Raw genomic sequence first — 25,518 nt, forward strand, 5'->3', positions numbered from 1 at the left:
TTCTTTTAATTGACTTATGCTTTATGTTTGTATGAGAGGTTTTGTAATTTTAAAAATCAGCCAACGGCCAAATCACTTTAACGTAATTCCTTTGTTTCTCTTAGTCTTGACATTTATACAGCCTTTCCGTGATACCAGGCATTTAACAATCAATAAGTTATAGTTTATAAAAATCAAATCAATTATTTCTTAAAGATTTTCAGTTTATTCAGTTGAATTCAATTCAATTTCAATTAATTCAAGCCTTAATTGTTCTTTATACAAATCTGATACTCATTTTCAATTTAAATTAGAAATTCATTTTTTTATGTATATTCAATTTTCACTTGACCTTTGAAATATTAGTTGTAAATACTTGATGTGTAAAGTCTTTTAACATTTTAATAAATGTTGAAAACAAGTACTGGGTAATTTATCCTTGATAATTTTTATTTTTCCTGGCAGCTAGCATTGGATATGTGGAGGAAATTGATGGTTGAACCACTTCAGACCATCCTTATCCGAATGTTGCTCCGAGAAATAAAAAAGTGAGTACTGATATTTGTCTTCTTGAATCAATTTTAATTTGCTGTTTGAAATGGTTTCAAATAGTGTACAGTTGTGTGGCTGTTAACTAGACATAGGCCTTGGTTTACTTAAACAAGCCTCATTTTCCATCTTAATGCCAATATTTTAAAATTGTTTTATAATCTTTTTTTGATAGGTCTTTGGTCTTTAGCCCAATATGCTTAGTAAATAAGTAAGTCCCTGAAGGAAGTGACCTGTCATTTGTTGTTGCAAGCCTGATACCTCTTGGATCTTCCAGGGCATAGCTGAATTGTTTGAACATATTCTCTCAGTTTAAATCTTGAAAGGATAACATACCTATTCAAGAATACAAATTTTTCTAGGTAGTTGGTTACCTCTTAGCTCCAGTGTTAAATTCGTAACTTGTCTATATGTGAGCTTAGTTTGTGGGAAAATGGCTTCCCACTCTACTCATGGACCAGCATGAGTTTACCTAATTGCTGTGTGAATAGAATTTAAGAGAGTAAGTTTTCCTGTGGAGTCCAGAATAGAAGATCCTTGGGTCAGCTCTGGCCTAAAAAATTCTTTTTTTTTTTTTTTTTAATTTTATTTTATTATGTTATGTTAGTCACCATACAATACATCATTAGTTTTTGATGTAGTGATCCACACTTCATTGTTTTCGTATAACACCTACTGTTCCATGCAGTACATGCCCTCCTTAATACCCATTACCGGGGTAGCCCATCCCCCCACCCCCTTCCCCTCTAACACCCTCAGTTTGTTTCTTAGAGTCCATAGTCTCTCATGGTTCATCTCTCCCTCCCAATTTCCCCCCCTTCATTTTTCCCTTCCTTCTCCTAATATCCTCCATGTTATTCCTTAATGTTCCACAAATAAGTGAAATCATATGATAATTGACTTTCTCTGCTTGGCTTATTTCATTTAGCATAATCTCTTCCAGTCCCATCCATGTTGATATAAAAGTTGGGTATTCATCCTTTCTGATGGCTGAGTAATATTCCCTTGTATATATGGACCACATCTTCTGTATCCATTCATCTGTTGAAGGGCATCTCGGCTCTTTCCACAGTTTGGCTATTGTGGACATTGCTGCTGTGAACATTGGGGTGCATATGGCCCTTCTTTTCACTACATCTGTGTCTTTGGGATAAATACCCAGTAGTGCAATTGCTGGGTCATAGGGTAGCTCTATTTTTAATTTTTTGAGGCACCTCCACACTGTTTTCCAAAGTGGCTGTACCAACTTGCATTCCCACCAACAGTGTAGAAGGGTATCCCTTTCTCCACAACCTCTCCAACATTTGTTGTTTCTTGCCTTGTCAATTTTTGCCATTCTAACTGGTGTAAGGTGGTATCTCAATGTGGTTTTGATTTGAATTTTCCTGATGGCTAATGATGATGAACATTTTTTCATGTGTCTGTTGGCCATTTGTATGTCTTCTTTGGAGAAGTGTCTGTTCATGTCTTCTGCCCATTTTTGGACTTCATTATTTGTTTTTTGGGTGTTGAGTTTGAGAAGTTCTTTATAGATCTTGGAAATCAGTGCTTTGTCTCTAGTGTCATTTGCAAATATCTTCTCCCATTCTGTGGGTCGCCTCTTTGTTTTGTTGACGTTTCCTTTGCTGTGCAGAAGCTTTTTATCTTGATGAAGTCCCAAAAGTTCATTTTTGCTTTTGCTTCACTAGCCTTTGGAGACGTATCTTGAAAGAGGTTGCTGTGGCCGATGTCAAAGAGGTTACTGCCTATGTTCTCCTCTAGGATTTTGATGGATTCCTGTCTCACATTGAGGTCTTTCATCCATTTTGAGTTTATCTTTGTGTATGGTGTTAGAGAATGGTCGAGTTTCTTTCTTCTGCATGTGGCTGTCCAATTTTCCCAGCACCATTTATTGAAGAGACTGTCTTTTTTCCATTGCATATTTTTTCCTGCTTTGTTGAAGATTATTTGACCATAGAGTTGAGGGTCCATATGTGGCCTCTCTATTCTGTTCCATTGGTCTATATGTCTGTTTTTATGCCAGTACCATGTTGTCTTGGTGATCACTGCTTTGTAATATAGCTTGAAATCAGGCAACATGATGCCCCCAGCTTTGTTTTTCTTTTTCAACATTTCCTTGGTGATTCGGGGTCTTTTCTGATTCCATACAAATTTTAGGATTGTTTGTTCCAGCACTTCGAAAAATGTCATTGGAAATTTGATCGGGATGGCATTGAAGGTATAGTATAGATTGTTCTGGGTAGCATAGACATTTTAACAGTGTTTATTCTTCTGATCCATGAGCGTGAAATGTTTTTCCATCTTTTTGTGTCTTCTTCAGTTTCTTTCATGAGTGTTCTGTAGTTCCTAGTGTATAGATCCTTTGCTTCTTTGATTAGGTTTATTCCAAGGTATCTTATGGTTTTTGGTGCTATTGTAAATGGAATCATTTCTTTTAATTTCTCTTTCTACAGTTGTGTTGTTAGTGTGTAAGAAAGCAACAGATTTCTGTGCATTGATTTTGTATCCTGCCACATGAGTGAATTGCTGTATGAGTTCTAGTAATTTGGGGGTGGAGTCTTTGGATTTTCCACATAAAGTATCATGTCATCTGCGAAGAGAGAAAGTTTGACTTCTTTGCCAATTTGAATACCTTTTATTTCTTTTTGTTGTCTGATTGCTGTTGATAGGATTTCTAGTACTACGTTGAACAGTAGTGGCGAGAGTGGGCATCCTTGTTGTGTTCCTGATCTTAAGGGAAAGGCACTCAGCTTTTCGCCATTGAGGATGATATTCGCTGTGGGTTTTTCATAGATGGATTTTATGAACTTGAGGAACGTTCCCTCTATCCCTATACTCTGAAGAGTTTTAATCAGGAAAGGATGCTGTATTTTGTCATATATTTTTTTCTGCATCAATTGAGAGGACCATATGGTTCTTCTCTCTCTTCTTACTAATGTGTTCTGTCACATTGATTGATTTGCGAATGTTGAACCACCCTTGCATCCCGGGGATAAATCCCACTTGGTTGTGGTGGATGATCCTTTTAATGTATTGTTGGATCTTACTAGCTAGGATTTTGTTGAGGATTTTGGGATCCATATTCATCAGGGATATCGGTGTGAAATTCTCCTTTTTGATGGAGTCTTTGCCTGGTTTAGGGATTAAGGTAATGCTGGCCTCATAGAATGAGTATGGAAGCTTTCCTTCTGTTTCTGCTTTTTGAAACAGCTTCAGGAGAATAGGTATTATTTCTTCTTTGAATGTTTGGTAGAATTCCCCCAGGAATCCATCAGGCCCTGGACTCTTGTTTTTTGGGAGGTTTTTGATCACTGCTTCAATTTTGTTACTGGTTATTGGCCTATTCAGGTTGTCAGTTTCTTCCTGTTTCAGTCTTGGGAATTTATAGGTTTCCAGAAAGGCATACATTTCATCCAGGTTGCTCGATTTCTTAGCATATAGTTGTTGATAATAATTTCTAATAATTGTTTCTATTTCCTTGGTGTTAGTCGTGATCTCTCCCCTTTCATTCATAATTTTATTAATTTGGGTCCTTTCTCATTTCTTTTGGATAAGTCTGGCCAGTGGTTTATCGATCTTACCAATTTTTCAAAGAACTAGCTTCTAAGTTTCGTTGATCTGATCTACTGTGTTTCTGGTTTCTAATTCATTGATCTCTGCCCTAATCTTAATTTCTCTTCTAATGCGTGGCTTAGGCATCATTTGTTGCTTTTTCTCTAGTTCAAGGTGTAAAGTTAGCTGGTGAATTCGGGGTTTTTCTGGTTTTTTTGAGTGAGGCTTGGATGGGTATTTCCCCCTTAGGACTGCCTTTGCAATATCCCATAGGTTTTGGACCGATGTGTTTTCGTTCTCATTGATTTCCATGAATTGACCTGTCATTTGTTGTTGCAAGCCTGATACCTCTTGGATTTTCCAGAGCATAGCTGAATTGAACTGAATATTGAATATTGAACTGAATATTCTCTCAGTTTAAATCTTGAAAGGATAACATACCTATTTGAGAACACAAATTTTTCTAGGTAGTTGGTTACCTCTTAGCCCCAGTGTTAAATTCATAACTTGTCTATATGTGAGGTTAGTTTGTGGGAAAATGGCTTCCCACTCTACTCATGGGCCAGCATGGTGGACTCTTTACCTAGCTGCTGTGTGAATAGAATTTAAGAGAGTAACTTTTCCTGTGGAGTCCAGAATAGAAGATCCTTGGGTCAGCTCTGGCCTAAAAAATTCTTTTTTTTTTTTTTTTTAAGATTTTATTTATTTATTTGACAGAGAGAGACAGCGAGAGAGGGAACACAAGCAGGGGGAGTGGGAGAAGGAGAAGCAGGCTTCCCGCAGAGCAGGGAGCCTAATGCAGGGTTCGATCCCAGGACCCTGGGATCATGACCTGAGCCGAAGGCAGATGCTCAACCGACTGAGCCACCCAGGCGCCCCTGGCCTAAAAAATTCTTACTAGACTTCAGTTTTGGGGAATCAGAAGCACTAAAAGTCAGTCATACAGATGTGTGTATAATAAATTTCATTTTACTGGAACTGATGTTGTAGGAATTATCTAGACCAGTGAATTGCAGTGTGATGATGGCCACTCCATCTGAAAATGCTTTCTTTAAGAATACCCAAATATGAGTTTTTTTATGTGAGGGGAAAGAAAAGGAAAGCATTATTCCTTCTATGGGCTCTTCATAGGACATTAAAAAAAAAACAAACAAATAAACAGAAACAAAAAACAAGCCGCCAAAGAGGATAAGGGAATATTTTAGAATTTAATGTTAATGCTAAATAGTAGAAAGTAGATGGTAGCAATTAGTAACTTTGTTTTAAAAAACTGTCATTCACCCTTTTAATGATTCCATTTTTTTCCAAAGATAGGGAGATGGAGAGAAAAGGATAGTGAAGGAGTAGGGTGGGAAAATTCTTTTTCTTTCTCTTTTCTCTACTAAACCATAATTAACTAAAAGAACACTCCCAACAATATTTGTAGGTTCTAATGTATTTATTTTGCTATGAAATATTAACTTGTTTCTTGACTTGGAATTCAGCTATTTTAGATTAAGTTTATTGAAAATACTGTTTTATAAAAAAAAAAGAAAATACTGTTTTAATTTTCTAAATGTAGTTTTTTGAAATCTCTTTTAATATGTTTGTCCCAACCTAGTAAATTTTCTTAAGTGTGATTGTTAGCTTGTTAAGAATGAATTTAATGAGAAATGAAAGAAAATCTAACTGTATATGAAAAATAGTACAATAGTAATAAAACAATAATAAAAATTAAAAAATAATACAATACAGGTTATTCTGGAAAAGACATAGAGATTATTTGGTTAGAGATATTAGGCCAACTTGTCTTAATTTTGTTGTTATAATCAGCTTCCATGAAAGTATTATTTGACATGCCCTACTAATACCTCATTTATTTTTCATGTGTACTCTATTAAGTAGGTGTTGTCCCACATTTTAGTCCCACATTTTACAGCTAAGGAAACTAAGGCATAACAACAACAATAATAATAAAATATGGGAGCTATGTGCCAAGAAGTGTTCTAAAAGCTTTACTTGCATTATCCCATTTAATCCTCCTAACTCTGGGATGTTGATACTACTTGCATTCTGGTTTTTACAAATGAAGATGTCAGTGGTGGTACTCTAACACAGCTGATTTGAGTCCAGCCCCTATCTTCTTAATTCCAGGGATTCAAATATGGATTCTGCTAACTCTAAATCTATTATGCCTATCTTTTAAATTCACAGAATATTTCTTTCATTCCTAGTTCTAGTACTTTAGCTTTTATATACATTTTAGTTTTATAATGCTTTGAATATTCTAGTAATTTCACACATAGTTCTTTACTTGATCTTAAGGAGGCAGGGCAAGTTTTATTTATAAGTAAGTAAATTGAACTTCAGTAAGTAGAAATGATTTATTGAATTTGAAATAGCTAAGGAAAGAGACTCCATGCCTACAAACTTCCAGTTTTGGTATTTCCACTGCATTGCTTTAATATCTATTTATCCATTGTCATTTGAGATAATATGGCCAGATATCATAACTTCCATTACAAGGACAAGTGGCTGTGGTAGGTATTCCCCATTGGTAAACTTATCTGAGCCTTATAATGGGATGTGATGGTGAATATTATCATAGGCTCATTTTACAAATGGGGAAAATGAGGCTTGAGAGGATAGTCAACTTAGGTCACGTATCTAGTATATGGCTTAATGAGAATCAGAAGTTAGGATCAGAAGTTAGGTCATTCTGGTCCTTGAGTCTGTGGTTTTACCCATATATTACATATTCTTAGCAGTAGTTTGCTGAAGTTGCATCTCATTGCCATTGCTGCTAACAAAGAAGTATTTTATTATGTGTACCTACAACTTCTTTGTGGAAAGAGCTGCAGGAAACTTACAGAATAAAATCTTTTCAGATCTAGCAGAGCATATTACAAGTTTGATTTCCTGTCAACTTATTCACAATTTCCTTCCCCTGTAATCATCCCTAGGTTCCTAGATATTTTCTACAAGTTTCTAAAGGGCATTATTGTGAACATGGTTTCACAAGTTGGCTACTGAAAATCAGCTTTACACAAGGGATGTTTAAAAGCATTAACTTTCTACAAAAAAATTATAAAAGTAAAATATGTTGATTGTACACATTTAAAAATGTAAAGAAGGTTAAAAAGAGAAATTAAAAGACTTTCACTTTTCCCCTGATGCCTTCAGTTCTGTTAATTGAAGCAAACCACTATTAAGGATTTAAAGTATTTTCTAATAGAAATTCTTCATGCATTTAAGATTGTATGTGTGCACACATACATGTGTGTACATGCATTTATATGGATGTGCATATGTATATATCTACACTCATATATATTACATATACACACATACATATGTACTTGCACTCGGGGAGTTTACATAAGGATTAAGAATACTTAAAATATATTTTTTTAAAAATTAGAACAGATTAGTGGTGGTTGTGAGACTATAAAGTGGCAGTATGAGGGAGTTAGTTGCTTTATGGTGATAAAGTAGTTGTATATCTTGAATATAGTGGCAGTAACATGAATCTGGATATGTGATAAAATTGCGTAGAATTACATATATACAAACACAAATAATTGTGCATAAAAACTGAATAAGGTCAAAAATCTGAATAAGGTCTGTAGGTTGAATCAATGTTGATTTCTTGTGATTGATGTTGTATCATAATTACGTAAGTTGTTACCACTGGAGAAAACCAGATGACTGTTTTCAGGACCACTCTACATTATGTTTGCAACTTCCTGTGAATCTATAATTATTTCAAAATTAAAAAATAAATTTTTTAAGTTTAACTGGCACATAAAATGTGAATATCCCTGTTTTTTTTTAGCTGCAACTTTCTTCTCTTCCCAAGTAACTACTGATGATGGTTTTACCTAAATATTTGTTTATTTAAGTACAGTGGTTTTTATTTGTTTTTTTTCTGTGTGGAATCTTTATATTCCTTTAAGAAGATGCTGCAAGCTCTGGAGCCTCCCCCCCATAAAGATACTGAATATACATATGCACATAAAACTTTACATACTTTTTAGAAGGTTTATGGATTCATAGGATCAGAATTACTGCCTTAGAATTTACATGGTGGACTTCTTTATCCCCAAGAGAATCATTTGGCAAATTGTAATCTGAAATAAGTTTCTATGCTTAATATTTGTTGAATTGGAAAAGTTTTTATTTATTCTGAAATTGTAACTCAGCAGCAAAGCAGTCATGATTTTAGCATCCTCTCTCTGTTATATAATCATAAACAAAGGCAAGAATTAAGTGACAAATGGAAAAAAATTTTTATAAATTTATTTGTAAAGGTTCTTCATTCTTTTTGTTTGATTTGTTTCAAGATACTTCATATTCTCTGATACTGATACAAAAAGTTTGTATAATTATCCATTCTATTTGTTTTCTGCTAGTGTATTGAAATACAGTACTCTTAATATATAAATCTTAAATTCAGCCACTTTGTTAAATTCCATCATTTCTAGCTTCTTCTCCAAGAAAAAAAAATGTCATTTCTAAAAATTTGTGCTTATTTTTGTGCTATGTATGTAAGCTGTCATAATCTGTAAATGATAGTTATGTTTCCTTTTTGTGTGTGGGCACATACACTTGCTGTGCACACACACACACCTCAATGACCAGGACCTCCACAGCAGTGTTGAATAGGAGTGATGGATAATGAGCATCTTTTGTCTCTTTCCTCATTTTAAAGGTTACACATGTAACATTTCCTCTGTTAAAATGATGCTTCCTCTAGTTTTTTTATTAGATACTCTTTATCAGAATGATGAAATTAATTTGAATTTGGTATTGAATTTTATAAAATGATTTCTATTTGTATTGAGTGATCATGGTTTTTTTCTATTAATCTGTTAGTGTGGTAGGTTACATTTATGGATTTTTTAATATTAAACTATCCTTATATAACTAGAATAAAACCCAGGTTGGTTATTGTCTATAATAATTTTTATAACACTTTTGCATTTGATTTGCTAAATAATATTTTATTTAGAATTTTGAATCTATATCCATTCATGGGCCTATAAATATTCTTTCTCATAATGTCTTTGGGTTTGGTATCAGGCTCATCCTTGTAGGATGGATTAGGGGCTATTCCCTCTTTTTCTTTTGAGTGAAAGAGTGTATAAAACTGGAGTGATCATTTTTTTAAATTTATTTAAATTCAGTTAATTAACATATATTGTATTACTAGTTTCAGAGGAAGAGTTCAGTGACTCATCAGTCTTATATAACACCCAGTGCTCATTACATCACGTGCCCTCTTTAATGTTCATGGGGTGATCATTTTTTGGAGTATTTAGTAAAACATCCTGCAAAACCATCTGGGTCTAGAGTTTCTTTGTAAGAAGAATTTTTTTTTCACATTTACAAATTAACCTTTGCCTTTATTTTCTATGATTGAAGTATAGCTGACATACTATGTTATATTCGTTTCTGGTGTACAACATAATGATTTAACAGTTTTATACATTACTCAATGCTCACCACGATTAAGTGTAGTCACCATCTGTAACCATACATTATTAATATTATTGACTATCATTCCTATGCTGTACTTTTCATTTCTATGACTTATTTATTTTACAACTGGAAGTTTATATGTCTTAATGCCTTCACCTATTTTGCCTATCCCCGCCCTACTCACATCCCCTCCAGCAGCCACCAGTTTGTTCTCTGTATTTAAGAGTCTGTGTTTTTTTTTGTTGTTATTTGTTTTGTTTTATAGATTATATATGTAAGTGAAATCATGTAGCATTGTCTTTTTCTGTCTGACTTATTTCACTTAGCATAATACCCTCTAGGTCCATCCATGTTGCAAATGGCAAGATCTCATTTTTAATGTCTGAGTAATATTCCATTGTATATGTATACTGCATCTTTATCCATTCATTCTGTCAGATACTGTGGTTGCTTCCCTCTTTTGGCTCTAGTAAATAATGCTGCAATAATTGCAGGGGTACATATATCTTTGTGAATTTATGTTTTCATTTTCTCTGGATAAGTACCCAGTAGTGGAATTACTACATTATAGGATATTTCTGTTTTTCATTTTTTTGAGGAACATCCATTCTGTTTTCCACAGTGATTGCATCAGTTTACATTCCCACCAACAATGCATGGGGGTTCCCTTCCACATCCTCACCAACACTTGTTATTTCTTGTCTTTTTGGTACTAGCCATTCTGACTAACGTGAGGTGATAACTCATTGTGGTTTTGATTTGCATTTCCCTGATGATTAGTGATTTGAGCATCTCTTCATGTGTCTCTCGGCCATTTGTATCTCTTTGGAAAAATGTCTATTCAGGTCCTTGGTTCATTTCTTAATTAAATTGTTTGGTTTTTTTGTTGTTTGTGTAAGTTCTTTATGTATTCTGGATATTAACCCCTTATTAGATGCCATTTGCAAATATTTTCTCCCATTCACTGGGTTGCCTTTTTGTTTTATTAATGGTCTCCTTTGCTGTGCAAAAGCTTTTTATTTTGGTGTAGTCCCAATAGTTTATTATTGCTTTTGTTTCCTTTCCTGAGGACATATCCATAAAACTGTTGCAAAGGCTAAGGCTACCTATGTTTTCTTTTAAGCATCTTATGCTTTCAGGTCTCACATTTAGATCTTTAATCCATGCTGAGTTTATTTTTGTGTATAGTGTAAGAAACTGGTCCGGTTTCATTAATTTGCATATAGCCGTTGAGTTTTCCCAACACCATTTATTGAAGAGACTGTCTTTTCCCCGTTGTATATTCTAGCTTCCTTTGACATAGATTAATTGACCATAGAAGTGTGGGTTCTCTGTTGTGTTCTATATATCTCTGTGTCTGTTTTTGTGCCAGTACCATACTGTTTTGATTTCCACTGCCCTTTTTTTTTTTAAGATTTATTTATTTATTTCAGAGGGAGAGAGAGAGAGCGCAAGTGGGGGAAAGGGTAGAGGGAAGAGGAGATAAGCAGACTCCCCACTGAGTGGGGAGCCTGATGTGGGGCTCGATCCCAGGACCCTGAGATCATGATCTGAGCTGAAATCAAGAGTCAGATGCTTAACTGACTGACCCACCCAGGCTCCCTGATTACTACAGCTTTGTAGGATATCTTGAAATCTGGGATTGTGATACCTTGAGCTTTGTTCTTTCTCAAGATTGCTTTGGCTATTCAAGGTCTTTTGTGGTTCCATACAAATTTTAGGATTATTTGTTCTAGGTCTGTGAAAAATGCTATTGGTATTTTGGTAGTAATTACATTCAATTGCTAGATTCCTTTGGGTAGTATGGACATTTTAATGATAGTGATTTTTCCAATTCACAAGCACTGTTTGTGCATTTTCAGTTCCTTTCATCAATATTTTATAGTTTTCAGAGTGTAGGTCTTTCACCTTCTTGGTTAATTTATTCCTAGGCATTTTATTTTGGTGCAATTGTAAGTGTGATTTTTTTTAAAAATTTCTTTTTCTGCTTCTTTATTATTAGTGTATAGAAACACAGCATTTCTGTCTATTAATTTTGTATCCAGCAAGCTTACTGAATTCATTTATTCTAATAGTTTTTTGATGGAGTCTTTAGGGTTTTCTGTATTTAGTATCATGTCATCTGCAAATAGTGATGGTTTTACTTCTTTCTTACCAATTTGGATGCCTTTTCTTTCTTTTTTTGTGTTTGATTGCTGCAGCTAGGACTTCTAGTACTATGTTGAATGAAAGTTGTAAGAGTGGACATTTTTGTCTTGTTCCTGATCTTAGAGGAAAAGCTTTCAGTTTTTCATCACTGAATATGATGTTAGCCGTTGGTTTTTCGTATATGGCCTTTGTTATATGTTTCTCTAAATCCACTTTGTTGGGGAGTTTTTATCATGAATGGATGTATTTTGTCAGATGCTTTTTCTGCCTCTGTTGAGATGATCAAATGGTTTTTGTCTTTGTTCTTATTAATGCAAGGTATCACATTGATTTGTGAGTTATTGAACCGCTCTCGCATCCCTGGAGTAAATCCCATTAGATCGTGGTGATCATGGTGATTGTGGTGAATGATCCTTTTAATGCATTGTTGAATGGGGTTTGCTAATATTTTTGTTGAAGAAATTTGCATCTGTGTTCATCAGGGATATTGGCCTGTAGTTTTGTTTGTTTTTTCTTTTGTGTGCGTGTGTGTCTTTGTCTTGGTTTGATATCAGGGTAATGCTGGCTTTGTAGAATGAATTTGGACGTTTTCCCTCCTCTTCTAAGTTTCTTGGAATAGTTTGAGAAGGGTCAGTATTAAACCTTCTTTAAAGGTTTGATAGAATTCACCTATGAAGCCATCCAGTCCTGGACTTTTTTATTGTTGGGAGTTTTTTGATTACCAGTTCATTTTCATTACTAGTAATTGGTCTGTTCAAAGTTTCTATTTCTTCCTGATTCAATTTTAGAAGATTATATGTTTCTGGGAATTTATCCATTTCATCTAGGTTGTCCAGTTTGTTGGCATGTAATTATTAGTAGTAGTTTCTTGCTCTTTGTATTTCTGTGATGTGGGTTGTTATTTCTCCTTCATTTCTGATTTTATTTATTTGAGTCCTTTTTTTTGTTTTTTTGTTTTGGATGAGTCTAAATGTTTATCAGTTTTATCTTTCAGAGAACCAGCTCTTGGTTTCATTGGTGTTTTCTTTTTTTTTTTTTTAGTCTCTAATTCATTTGTTTCTGCTGTAATCTTTATTATTTTCTTCCTTCTAACATTAGGCTTTGTTCATATTTTTTTGTTCCTTTCAGTGTAAGGTTTTGTTTTTGTTTTTGTTTTTTTGTAAGGTTTGATTATTTGCAATATTCTTGTTTCTTGAGGTAGGTCTGTATCAATGTGTACTTCTCTCTTCGAACTTCTTTTCTGTGTCCCAAAGATTTGGGACTATTATATTTTCATTCTCATTTGTCTCCATTTATTTTTTGAGTTCCTCTTTGATTTCTTTGTTCACCCGTTGGTTGTTTAGTAGCCTGTTTTTTTAGCCTACATGTGTTTGTGTTTTTTTCCAATTTTTTTTCCTTGTAATTGATTTCTAGTTTCTTACTGTTGAGATTAGAAAAGATGCTTGATATGACTTCAGTCTTCTTAAATTTATTGAGACTTGTTTTGTACCCTAACATGTGATCTGTCTGAGAAAATCTTCCATGTGCACATGAAAAGAATGTTTATTCTGCTGTTTGTGGATGGAATGTTCTATGTATATCTGTTAGGTCCATCTGGTCTAATGTGTTATTCAAAGCCATTGTTTCCTTGTTGATTTTCTGTTTGGATGATCTCTCTACTCACTGATATAAGTGGGGTTGTTAAAATTCCTTACTATTAATGTACTACTGTTACTATCTCCCTTTATGTCTGTTAATTTTTTTTTAAAGATTTTATTTATTCATTCATGAGAGACAGACAGAGAGAGAGAGAGAGGCAGAGGGAGAAGCAGGCTCCCAAGGAGCAGGGAGCCCGATGTGGGACTCTATCCCAGGACCCTGGGATCATGACCCAAGCCAAAGGCAGACGCCTAACCATCTGAGCCACCCAGGCACCCTATGTCTGTTAATTTTTCCTTTATATATTTAGATGCTCCTATGTTGGGTGCATAGATACTGAATAATTGTTCTATTCTCCTTTTGGATTGATCCTTTTATCATCATGTAATGATCTTTGTCTCTTGCTACAGTCTTTGTTTTAAAGTCTATTTTGTCTGATGTATGTATTTCTACTCTAGCTTTTATTTTCATTTCCATTTGCATGGAATATTTTTTTCCATCCCTTCACTTTTAGTCTGTATGTGTCTTTAGGTCTGAAGTGAGTGTCTTATAAGCAGCATATAGATGGGTCTTCTTTTTTTATCCACATCACCCTATGTCTTTTGATTAGAGCATTTAGTCCTTGAATATTTAAAGTAATTACTGATAAGTATATACTTATTACATATTATTTTGTTCATTGTTTTCTGGTTGTTTTTGTAGTTCTCTGTTCTTCTTTGTTCTCTTCCCTTGTAGTTTGATGGCTTTCTTTAGTGTTATGCTTAGATTCTTTTCTCTTTATTTTTTGTGTATCTAGTATAGGTGTTCAATTTGTGGTTACCATTGGGTTCATATATAACATCCTATGTGTATAGCAGGCTATATTAAGTTGATGGTTGTTCAAGTTCGAATACATTCTGAAAGCATTAAATTTCTACGCCCTCCCTCCACATTTTACGTATATGATGTCATATATTACATCTTTTTAATTTGTTTATCTCTAGACTGATTTTTGTAGGTATAACTGATTTTACTACTTTTGTGTTTTAACCTCCATACTGGTTTTATAAGTAATTAATGTACTATATTTACTATATGTTTGTTTTTATTTGTGTAATTAAATACCTTTTATTATTTTCTTCTAGTTATGCCCTTTCTTTCCACTTAATGAAGTCCCTTTAACATTTCTTGTAAGGCTGGGTTAGTGCTGATAAACTCCTTTTAACTTTTGTCTAGGAATCTCTCTCTCCTTCAATTCTGAATGATAACCTTGTCAGGCAGGGTATTTTGGTTGTAGCTTTTTCCTGTCAGTACTTCAAATATACCATGCCACTTTCTTCTGGCTTGCAAAATTTCTGCTAAAATATCAGCTGATAGTCTTAAAGTATTTCCCTTGTATATAAGTATTTTCTCTTGCTGCTTTTATTTATTTTTTTAAGATTATTTATTTGAGAGAGTGAGAGAGCATGTGAGTTGGAGGGAGGGGCAGAGGGAGAGACTATTCAAGCAGACTCTCCGCTGAGTGCAGAGCCTGACCCAGGACTTGATCTCATGACTCATGAGATTGTGACCTGAGCCAAAACCAAAAGTCAAACACTTAACCGACTGAGCCACCCAGGTATCCTTACTCTTGCTGCTTTTAAAATTCTCTATTATTACTTTTGCCATTTGAATTATGTATCTTGGTGTGGATCTCCTTAGGTTTGTCTTGTTAAGGGTTGTCTATGCTTCCTGGACCTGGATGTCTGCTTTCTTTCTCAGATCAGGGAAATTTTCAGCTATTGTTTCTTCAAATAAATTTTCCAGCCCCTTCTCTCTCCTTTTTTTCAGGGATTCCTATCATACGAATGTTACTACTATTTGATGATGTTGCAGAGTTCTCTTAACCTATTTTTTTTTCTTTTTTCCTTTTTTTTTTTTCCATTCAGCTTGGTTGCTTTCCATTACCCTGTCTTCCAGATCACTGAACCATTCTTCTGCATTTTCTAGTTTGCTGTTGATTCCCTCTAGTATATTTTTCATTTCAGTTATTATGTTCTTCAACTCTTTTTTTTAATATTTTGTATCTCTTTGTTGAAGTTTTTACTAAGTTCATCCACTCTTCTGTCAGGGCAGGTATCTTTATGACCAATACTTTGAACTCTAAAAAATATTTTTGATCTCCATTTTTACTTGGCTCTTTTTCTGTTACTTTGTCTTGTTCTTTCATTTGGGATGTACTCCTCTGCCTTTTCATTTTGTTTAACTCTCTCTGTTTCTGTGTATCAGTTAGGTTAGCTGTGTCACGGTCTTGAAAGTAGTAGCCTTGTGTAGAAGAAGTCCTGTGTTGCCCTGTAGCACAATCACCCCCGGTCACCAGAACCAGGTGCTCCATTGGTATTCCCTGTGTGAGCTGTATGTGCCTTCCTATTGTGGCTGAGCCATAGTTGCTATGGGCAACTGTCTGCTATAACCCACTTTGCCTGCTGTTGGGACACTGGGCAGAATTTGCTCCCCACACTGTTGAGAGGCCCAGCTGCAACTGGTGGTTGGGGCCAGCACTCAGCCTAGTTGTCCGCAGTTAGCCTCTGCCACCGCTGCAAGCGCGTTGAAGGGCAAGGGCTTGCTCTGTGTGCAGCCAGCTAAGAGGACTGGCTGTAGGAACTGGGGGTGGGCTAGTGTATTGTGTTGTCTCCCAACTTCTCAGGGCAGGAGTCACTTTGGAGTGGCACTGGCCTTGGCAGGGGCAGCTTGATTGGTGTGGCAGGGCAAGAGCCACTTTGGAGGGATGTCTGCTGAGGTGGGTTTATTGGGTGGAGCAGATCTATAGGGGAGCACTGGGGCAGGGAGGACCTGCTGTGGAAGCATTGTAGATGGGAGAATGTTAGAACTGTGTCAGTTATCTAGACCAGGGAGTGGAATAGAAATGGTACCCACCAACAGTGTAGTTCCTTGAGAAATCTCCTGTGGATCACTGCCCCTCCAGCACATGTTCTAAGATTAGTCAATAAATCTTCACATATACCCCAGGCACTTTTCAAACTGCTGCTTCTCTGCTATGTTTCTGCCAAGTTATTTAGAGTGCTGGTTCTTTAAGGGCAGGGACTCAATTTCCTTTTACCCTCCAGCTCTCCAGGGGTTAAGCTCTGCTGATTTTTAATGCTCCTGAAGTTAAGCTGGATAATTTTCAAAGCCATACATTATGGGGACCTGTTTTACTAGTGTGGGTCCCCAGGGCTGGGAGTGCCTGCTGTAGGGTCGGATCCCCTCACTCCTTGCTTGTCATGTTTCTCCTACCTTGTAGTTAGTTGATTAGGTTTGGTTCTAGACTGCATCTCCGTCCCTCCCACCTTTTTTGATGTGGCTTCCTCTACAACTAGCTGTGGAAGATTTGTTCTTCCAGTCTTCAGATTATTTTCAGAGTTAGTTGTGTAGATGTAGTTGTTGCCTTGGTGTGTCTGTCCATGGGATGAGGTGAGCTCATGATCCTCCTACTCTGCCATCTTTCCAGTCTCTAGGAGTGCTGGATTCCAAAGCAGTTGTCTCAGAATTTTTTAAATAAGATTTTTACACTGCCTATAGTAGTTTTTTCAGTAAGATATTTATTTCTTCTAAGTCAGTTGTGAATTATTTTTTTCAAAATTACTGGAAGTAGCTGTTGACAGTATTTTCTTTAAAAAAAACTTTTTATTTGAAAGAACTTTAAATTTACAGAAGAGTTGCAAAACTAGTGCAGAAAGTTCCTATATACTCCTGTTTTCATAATATTATCATCTGACAACCCATGGTGTATTTATGAACATTAGTACAAAACTGTTAACTAAACTACAGATTGTATTTGCATTTCCCCAGTGTTTTCACTGACGTGTTCATTCTGCCCCAAGATCCAGTCTAAACCACAGCACTGCATTTAGCTCTCACGTCTCTTTTGGTCTCCTGTACTTGGTGGAGAATTTTTTAGCCTTTCCTTGTGTCTCATGAGTTGACACTTTTTTAAAAAATTAGGGTGATCAGGTATTTTGTAGTATGTCTGTCAACTTTGATTTCTCTGATATTTTGTCATGATTAGACTGAGATTATGGGTTTGGGGGAAGAATTCCACATGGTGATATATAGTTCCTTCTCGTCATATAAATATCAAAGAGTAGAGAATATCAACAGTACTTTTTTTTTTACTTGTGATAAACTTTAATCACTTGGTTAATGTATTATTTTCTTTTTAATCCCCATCTGGAATAATGTTTTCTTTCATAATATTGCTTATGTGCATCTTTTCTTGATGACTTTTGTGAAAGGTTTGTGTATTTTGTTGCATTTTTTTCGGAGAATCAATTTTGTCTTATTGATCTTCCCTATTGTATCTTTCTCTTTTATTATTCCATTCTTATTTTTCTTTCCTTTCCTTCTTCTGGGAGACAAGAGTGTTTTTAGATTGGGCTGAAATGGATGTAGAATCTTTGGTGAGGGGGAGACTTCAAAATCTTTAACCAAAGTATTTTTTTTACTGTAATTTGTGGTATTCATTCAGTTGAGATATGAACATATAGTATGGAGGTTGAGGAAGGGTTCCTAATGTGAGACAATATTTAGAATTCTGGATATTTAAAAATTATTTTCTACGTGGTAATCTCAGTTAAGGAAACGAAGACATTAATAGTTTACTTAGCTTATTGTAGCTTATTTTAATTACTTAGAACTCCATTAATTTTTAAAAATATTTAAGAATAACAATAAGAAATATTAGTTGCATAACTGCCCATATTTCCTACTGTAAATAATGAAATTTATTTTAAAAAATAATGAAATTTATTTTTTAAAATGAGCAGTTAGGAGTAAGAAGTAAAATAAAATGAAAATTGATTGAAAATTACAAGTTTACCAAATACCAGCGTGGAGTAATTTATTCCCCAGGGAATATCTTTACACACTTCTGTGTTTTAGCTGCTATTTTCCCTTTGATGCCAAAAGAATTTTGTCTAAATCAAGTTCCTAAAAGAGAGTGTTAACGATACCCATTTTATATTGCTGTTGTTGAAATGAGATGATTTGTATAAAGTATTTACTACAGTGCCTGAGGCATAATAAGATACAATAAGTGTCAGTAAAATTAGCATCCAAGTGAAAACTTTTTATAACTCCCTAAAGCAATCCAACTTATGTAGATATTCTTCTTTAAACAGGTTCTTATGTAAAGCTTGTCAAGACAGCTTAACCTCTTACAACTTGCTAATGAATGCAGATAACTTATATCTATTCTTCAAATCTGTAATATATATATTTTTAAGATTTTATTTATTTGATAGAGACAGAGGGCAAGATAGCACAAGCAGGGGGAGCAGCAGAGGGAGAGGGAGAAGCAGACACCCAGCTGAGCAGGGAGCCTAATGCAGGGCTCAATCCCAGGAACCTGGGATCATGACCTCTGGGATCATGACCTGAGCTGAAGGCAGATGCTTAACCAACTGAGCCACCCAGGCACCTCAAATTTGTAATGTATTTATCAGGTTGAAATGCCTTTTGGATCAATTTTTTTTCTCACTCTTGGGAGTTACTCTGTTTTACTTCCCAAATTCTTGACAAAATATTCATAGATATATTCAGAAAAATGATTCTCAGCCTTCATGGTCTTACTCTTTCTTGATTCCTTGACCCCCACCTCCTTTTAAATTTTAAGCAGCCCTCTCTGTTCATTTGTATGAACAACAGACATATTGGTAATCAGGGCATTCTGATTTCCTCCACATACTCTGTTTCCTGAGTAAATTACTTCTTTGGATTCCTTACCTGTAAAATAGGGAAGGTTGGATCAGCTGACTTTGGAGGCCCCTTTCAACTTGAAATTTCTGTTTTGCAATATCTGGTTTTATATGAGGTCTAATTATATTTAAACTGTCATAAATAGGATGCTGAGAAAGCATGATAATATTCTGTGACAAGAGACTGGTAAATTGCTGAGAGCACAAGGAAACATAGTTTGAAAAAAAAATGAATGGAACTGAAGAGAAGATTATACAGTGAAAAGACTTCAGAGTAGACAGTAATAACGAGCAAGCAATCCTTGACTGGTAGAACTGTAGTTTTTTCCTGCTTAGATGGCTCTCACTTAGTAGTGCAAAAATTATTTAATGTAGTTTGAAGGTTATTTTTAGCACAGTGGCCAAGAGTTGCTAAAAGAAAAGAACGTGTCTTTCTTAATTCTTACATACTTAGTATATTGTTTGCACTTAGATATTCAACATTTACTAAGTACTGGTACTTTAAAACTGTGTTCCAGCAGCTGTCTACATTTCATTTTAGCCCTTAAGTACTGTCCTTTAGCTAAAATGCTTGCTTCTACTGCATAGGTAGTTATCTGATACTAAGGGGATAGCTGTTTTCCTACAATTTGGATTAATCTCTACCTCAGTTAATTTTATAATGATCATAATTTTTTTAACCAAAGTAATGTACTTTCTCCCTCTTTCAGCTGTGTAGTCTTAAACTCATCAGTAGATGAATTAATTTGGTTGGTACCATTAAAGAAAAGCTGACTTCCTAATGTAAGTTTGGTTATGTGAAGGTGTATTAGGCGTATTTTATGCTATACCACCACCTATATCTCTAGGAATTTTTGCATATGATTGTGCATAGAACTATCTTACATTTCCTTATTATAAGAGAAATATATAGATCATAAAGATTTCCCAACCCCAAAGTACTTTCTTGGAAGATTTCAGAAAATTGAGCACTATTTCAGCCTTTAAAGAAGTTATCTGTCAGGCTAATGGAGGATTTTTCCTTGTGAAATCAGTATCTTCTCCTAAGTGAAAATTCTTATGGAGCATGAATGCTGAAATACTTAGTAAACTGTAGTTAGTATTTCATGAGTTTTGGAGAAAAGTTGTAATTGGATGCAGTGGGATTTCTGCAGGAAAGACAAGAAGAAGGTCTAAAGAACACAGACAGAAAAGACAGCAATATAAAATGATGTAAAGGGAGAAAAGGAGGAGCTCATGGCTTAAGGATCGTGCATCATCTGCTTTTAAGATATAAACTAGGACTGGTCTCTTTTTGCTTAATTGTGTTCTTGTAAAAGATGGCTTCTCTTGAGATATGTAAACACTATAGGAATAATCCCAGTTTCATGCGTTTTGAAAAAAAAAAGTGTTTTATAGAAATACTAGATTTACAAGTGAAATGTAGGTTGTAAACTTTTTTTTTTTGTTAAGAGATTCGATGAAACAATGGTTAAAAATTTTTTTCATGGTAACACGAAATCTGTACACACAAAATACAATTGATGAGTCCTTAAGTAAATGTGTTCCTCTCATATGAGGAAGAAAACACCTGATGTGACCATAGATTGTATATCTGCATATTTTTCAGTGTTTAGTTCACTTGGGTGAATTTTATTCATATGCTAACTTATCTATCTTTTATATTAATATAGTAGACTTGCCAACTGGACTTTCAGTGCAGTAACAACCTAAAGTTGTTTATAATTTTAATAAATAAAAATTGTAACTTCATGTATCTAAATGTCACAGTGTAAGATTTGAATATTTTCAGTGATATATAAAAAGGCAAGTATAACCAAATAATTGGAAACATAAATATTATGGTATAAATTTTCTGCAAGAACTTTAGTTTTACTTTAAAATTAAAATTGGAGGGGTGCCTGGGTGGCTTCATCCGTTAAGCTTCCGACTCTTGATTTTGGCTCAGGTCATTGATCCTCAGGGTCATGGGATTGAGCCTCATGTGAGGCTCCGTGCTCAGCGTGAAGTCTGCTTGAGAGTCTCTCTCCCCCTCTCCCCGCCCTCCCCTGCACATGTTCCCCCTCCTTTTCTCAAATAATAAATAAATCTTTAAAATTAAAACTGGATATATGAAATTATAAAAACAGACAAAATAGATATATTTTTAAACGCTGGTAAAAGGAATTGCTTAGATGTTTAAGGATACTGTTGAAAACCCTTGAGTTTTTAATGTTAAAAAGATTCAAAATTGCGTTTCTTTTCTCCAGTAATTCTGTAGTTAACGTTCTAATGTTGAGTACTCTTTGAACAAAAGTAAAAATTAAAATGAAATTCTTCCCCTTTGAATTTGGAACACTGTAACATAGGCTGCTATGGCTGATTTGTGTTTTCTCTGATATAGCCATGTGTTATTCTATTTCTAAATTGTGTAGATGTTGGAGATTTCATTGAGGAAAAATACAGTCTTAGATAAAGATAAAATCTTAACTTAGTAGTCTTTATTCTTTTGTATCTCTCAATTCCTGAGAGATATGTTTTAAAATTTCCCAGCTCATTTTTAGATTTATTAACTTTTTTCCTTGCAATTGTTCATTTTTGTTTCATACCTCTGTTGTTGAATAAATATTAGGATTGTCATCTTCATGGTTATTTTTATTGTTATGTAGTATTTTTGTCCATCTTGTACTTTTTCTTTATTGTGGCACATACTAATATTGTTGTATCAGTTTTCTTTGTACTTTTGAGGGTTTTGGTGTGTGTGTGTGTTGTTTAACTTTTTTAGTGTAAAATACAAGATACAGAAAACTATACAGCACAGTTGTACGGCACAGTTGTACAGCCTAATGAATTATTATAAGGTGAATATTCTTGTTACTACCACCCGAGTCAAGTAATAGAACCATGCCAGCCACCCCTGAAACCTTTGATTGTGTCCCATCCCTTCCCTTTCTCCAAAAGTTTACCACTATCCTGACTCTCAAGGTAATTCCTTTCTTCTTTTTCTTATGGTTTTATCACCCACACGTGTATTCCGAGAGTCTCTAAGAGTTTAGTCTTGTCCATCCAAAAGAACTTTACATGTCTTTTAAGTCTTTTAATCAACAGGCTGCTTTTGCACTCTTTTCTTCCCCCTTGTACTTTGTTGATGAACCCTGGCCGGTTGATCTTTTAGACTTTCCTATTGTCTGGATTTTGCTGATTGCATGAAGCACATTTAAATATGTTCCTTTGTCCTCTGTATTTCCCGCAAATTGGCAGACCAGAGGCTTACTCAAACTCATTGGTTCCCTCTGGCAAGACTATAGATACTCTTCCATAGTGTCTGTTTTTTCACTTTTTTGGATGTAAGCAGCCACTGATGTTGAACACCGACATCTTTTTGTTTATTGAAGTTTGTAAAACTGTCACTTTAATTCTCTCATTTTGTTTTCATTTTTACCTGGAATAATCTTATAAAGACATGCTTCCCTCTCCTCTACTATTTGGTTACCCAGTGGTAAAGAGTCATATAGGGAGGATAAAATAACTGCTTGTTTCTTTCCTTTACTCACTTGTCAAGGTAATTAGTTGGTTTGCTGTGATCCTCAGAAAGTGACCAGTTAGCTTTTTTTTCATTATATTGTGATAAACTTATAAACCTAAATACATTTGATTCATTTCTCTTCACTGTTTTATTAAAGTTTAAATTGCCTCTTTGGGGCGCCTGGGTGGCTCAGTTGGTTAAGCGACTGCCTTCAGCTCAGGTCATGATCCTGGAGTCCCAGGATCGAGTCCTGCATCAGGCTCCCTGCTCTGCTTCTCCCTCTGACCCTCCCCCCTCTCATGTGCTCTCTCTCCGTCTTTCATTCTCGCTCTCTCAAATAAATAAATAAATAAAATTTAAAAAAAAATAAAATAAATTGCCTCTCTTTGGTTAGTTGGTCTTTTTGATATGACCCTAGTCATCCTTGCTATCTAGTGTGCCAGGATGTTCCAGACTTATCTTGTACATTTTCTTCCTTGGACCTTGTAATTAGCTAGCTACTCAATGAAAAACTTAGTTTTATTTTTTAATTTTTTTAAAGATTTTATTTATTTATTTGAGAGAGAGAGAACATGTGAGAGAGAGCACAAGCAGGGGCAGCAGGCAGAGGGAGAAGCAGGCTCCCCACTGAGCAGGGAGCCCGATGTGGGACTCGATCCCAGGATCCTGGGATCATGACCTGAGCCGAAGGCAGACGCTTAATGACTGAGCCACCCAGGTGCCCCCCCCTTTTAAAAAAAAAACAACTTAGTTTTAAATACACAGGTGACACATGGATGCATTCTTGGAAAACTTTGAATGAACAAGATTCTTCCCTCAGTCTTCCTCTACCCAGAGGTAATCTCTGTTACTATTTGGTTAACTGTCTTTACATACCCTTTCCTATGAATTTTTATATTTACATACAGAAATAAGTAAAATATAGAGATCGTTTTCTTTTTCATGTGATTTTTTCTAACTTTTGACAGTCATAAATGATAACTTGTACTTTTTTTATTCAATTATATATCTTGATAATTTTTTTGTTAGTACATAGTGCATTCTTTTTAAACTGCTACTTAATATTTGATATGGTGGCGCCTGGGTGGCTCAGTCATTGAGCCTCTGCCTTCAGCTCAGGTCATGGTCCCAGGGTCCTGGGATCGAGCCCCGCATCGGGCTCCCTGCTCGGCAGGAAGCCTGCTTCTCCCTCTCCCACTCCCCCTGCTTGTGTTCCCTCTCCCACTGTGTCTCTCTGTGTCAGATAAATAAATAAAAATCTTATTAAAAAAATATTTGAGAGCGCCTGGGTGGCTCAGATGGTTAAGCATCTGCCTTCGGCTCACTCAGGTCATGATCCCAGGGTCCTGGGATCGAGTCCTGCATCGGGCTCCCTGCTCCTTGGGAGCCTGCTTCTCCCTCTGCCCCCCTCTCTCTCTCTCTCTCTCTCATGAATAAATAAATAAAATCTTTAAAAAATATTTGATATGGTTCCACCTCATTTTATTAAACTCTTCTCATGAGGTTGTTTCCAGTTTTTCCACTAATACAACTCTTGCTTTTTCTGTGCACAAAATGCAGATGTTTGTTTGGAGTCACAGAGTATGTATATTTAGAATTTTGCCAGTTTGCCCTCTGAAGTGCTTGTTCTTCCATAAGCAGAGTCTGAGAATGCCTGTTTCTCTACCAGTCAGCAGTCTTGCTCTTATGAAGTCTTGCCACTCTGAAGGGAAAACATTCCCTTGATTTTCCAGTGCCTTCTGGCGTGGAAACAGGGGAGAGTAGGAGGTGTTCTCCGGTGAGGGCTGCAGCAAGTGGTCTGGTTGCAGAGGTTTCCCTTCTGTTGGGCTCCGCTGCCTCACGCACCGCCTACGGTTCCAGCAGGGACGTGGACACAGCTGCTGCTCGTTGCCTCGCTGCACAGCCTGACTTGTGCTCCTGGTGACCTCGCTGCTTTTCTCATCCTTTGTGCGCCATCCAGCTTTCCAGCTCGGCCACTTCTCGGCCTGTCTTCCTCCACTGTCTTCCCACCCTCTCCTTGTAGCCTTCTCTTGTGCATTTTGGTGTGTAGTTTTATTTTCCTACGTTACGCAGTCTTCTTTCCATCTTTTTTCAGTTTCTGTAAGTCCAAGGGCTATTGCCAACAATGGGGTGTTGAAAAGTATCCTTTCCTGTCATTTCTCAGATTTAGAGTGGGAGCAGGAGACTGCATTTAGTTCCTGGGACCCTAGTCTCATTTTAAACCTAAGGGTAAGGGAAGGTTTCACTAACAGATTAAGTTGTCCATTGTCATATTTCAGTATCAGGACTTTTCAGAGTTCCAGCCTAACTTTTGATGACTATCACAAATCTGGCCTGCTATTTGAGTTAAAAGCTCATTTAGTTTTCTTTAAAAGCCTTGATTTTAAAATCACAGTCAGTGATTGTGGTCTCTTTCGGTCTCTTGCTTTATTCTCCTCTATGATATATTAAAAATGGTTCCATTTTGCTCCTGTCAGTACTTAAAATAATAGGTGATGTTTATTGTTTACTCAGGTACCAGGGACTGTGTTACATGCTCTTGGATTATGCTTAATCTTTACCACATCCTTGCATCCATGAGGTTTAGGTACTTTTATTATCCCCACTTTACAGACGAGGAAATCTGAGTACTAAGAGGTTAAGAAATGCTTGTCCAAGGTGACAATTAATGCAGCCAGAACTCAAACCCAGGCAGTCTGACTCCAAAATCCTGGCCTTAAGGTCTATGCTAAATATTCCTATTAGTCCCCATCATCCCAGCTGAGTGGTTTCATTATATTGGCAATTTCATTATGATTGCTTTAGGCATTTTCCACACAGTCCTCTTAGGATCAAATAATAAGCCATATTTCTAAAATTCTTCATATTCTTTTCTCAAGGTTTATCTCTTGGGACCACTGTTCTTAGATTAAACTAGAATTTATTCAGATGACCAGTTTAGTCAGTGCTTTTGTATATTACTAACAGCATCAT

At 35.7% G+C, this 25,518-nt stretch overlaps 1 protein-coding gene across 5 annotated transcripts in view; it reads left to right on the forward strand.

The window, feature by feature from the left end:
• The window catches only part of CUL2 (cullin 2), a 102,531-nt gene that overhangs the window by 46,613 nt on the left and 30,400 nt on the right, over positions 1–25,518 (forward strand). For all 5 annotated transcript variants that reach the window (XM_028120943.2, XM_028120942.2, XM_028120944.2 and 2 more), the window contains exon 6: positions 445–527. In XM_028120943.2, the coding sequence (XP_027976744.1) occupies positions 445–527 (83 nt within the window). The remainder of the gene's footprint in view (positions 1–444; positions 528–25,518) is intronic.

Source organism: Eumetopias jubatus, unplaced genomic scaffold, assembly GCF_037043125.1.
Source record: "Eumetopias jubatus isolate StellerSeaLion01/CBP00866 unplaced genomic scaffold, mEumJub1_p1.0 scaffold_8, whole genome shotgun sequence".
Classification (NCBI taxonomy): Eukaryota; Metazoa; Chordata; class Mammalia; order Carnivora; family Otariidae; genus Eumetopias; species Eumetopias jubatus.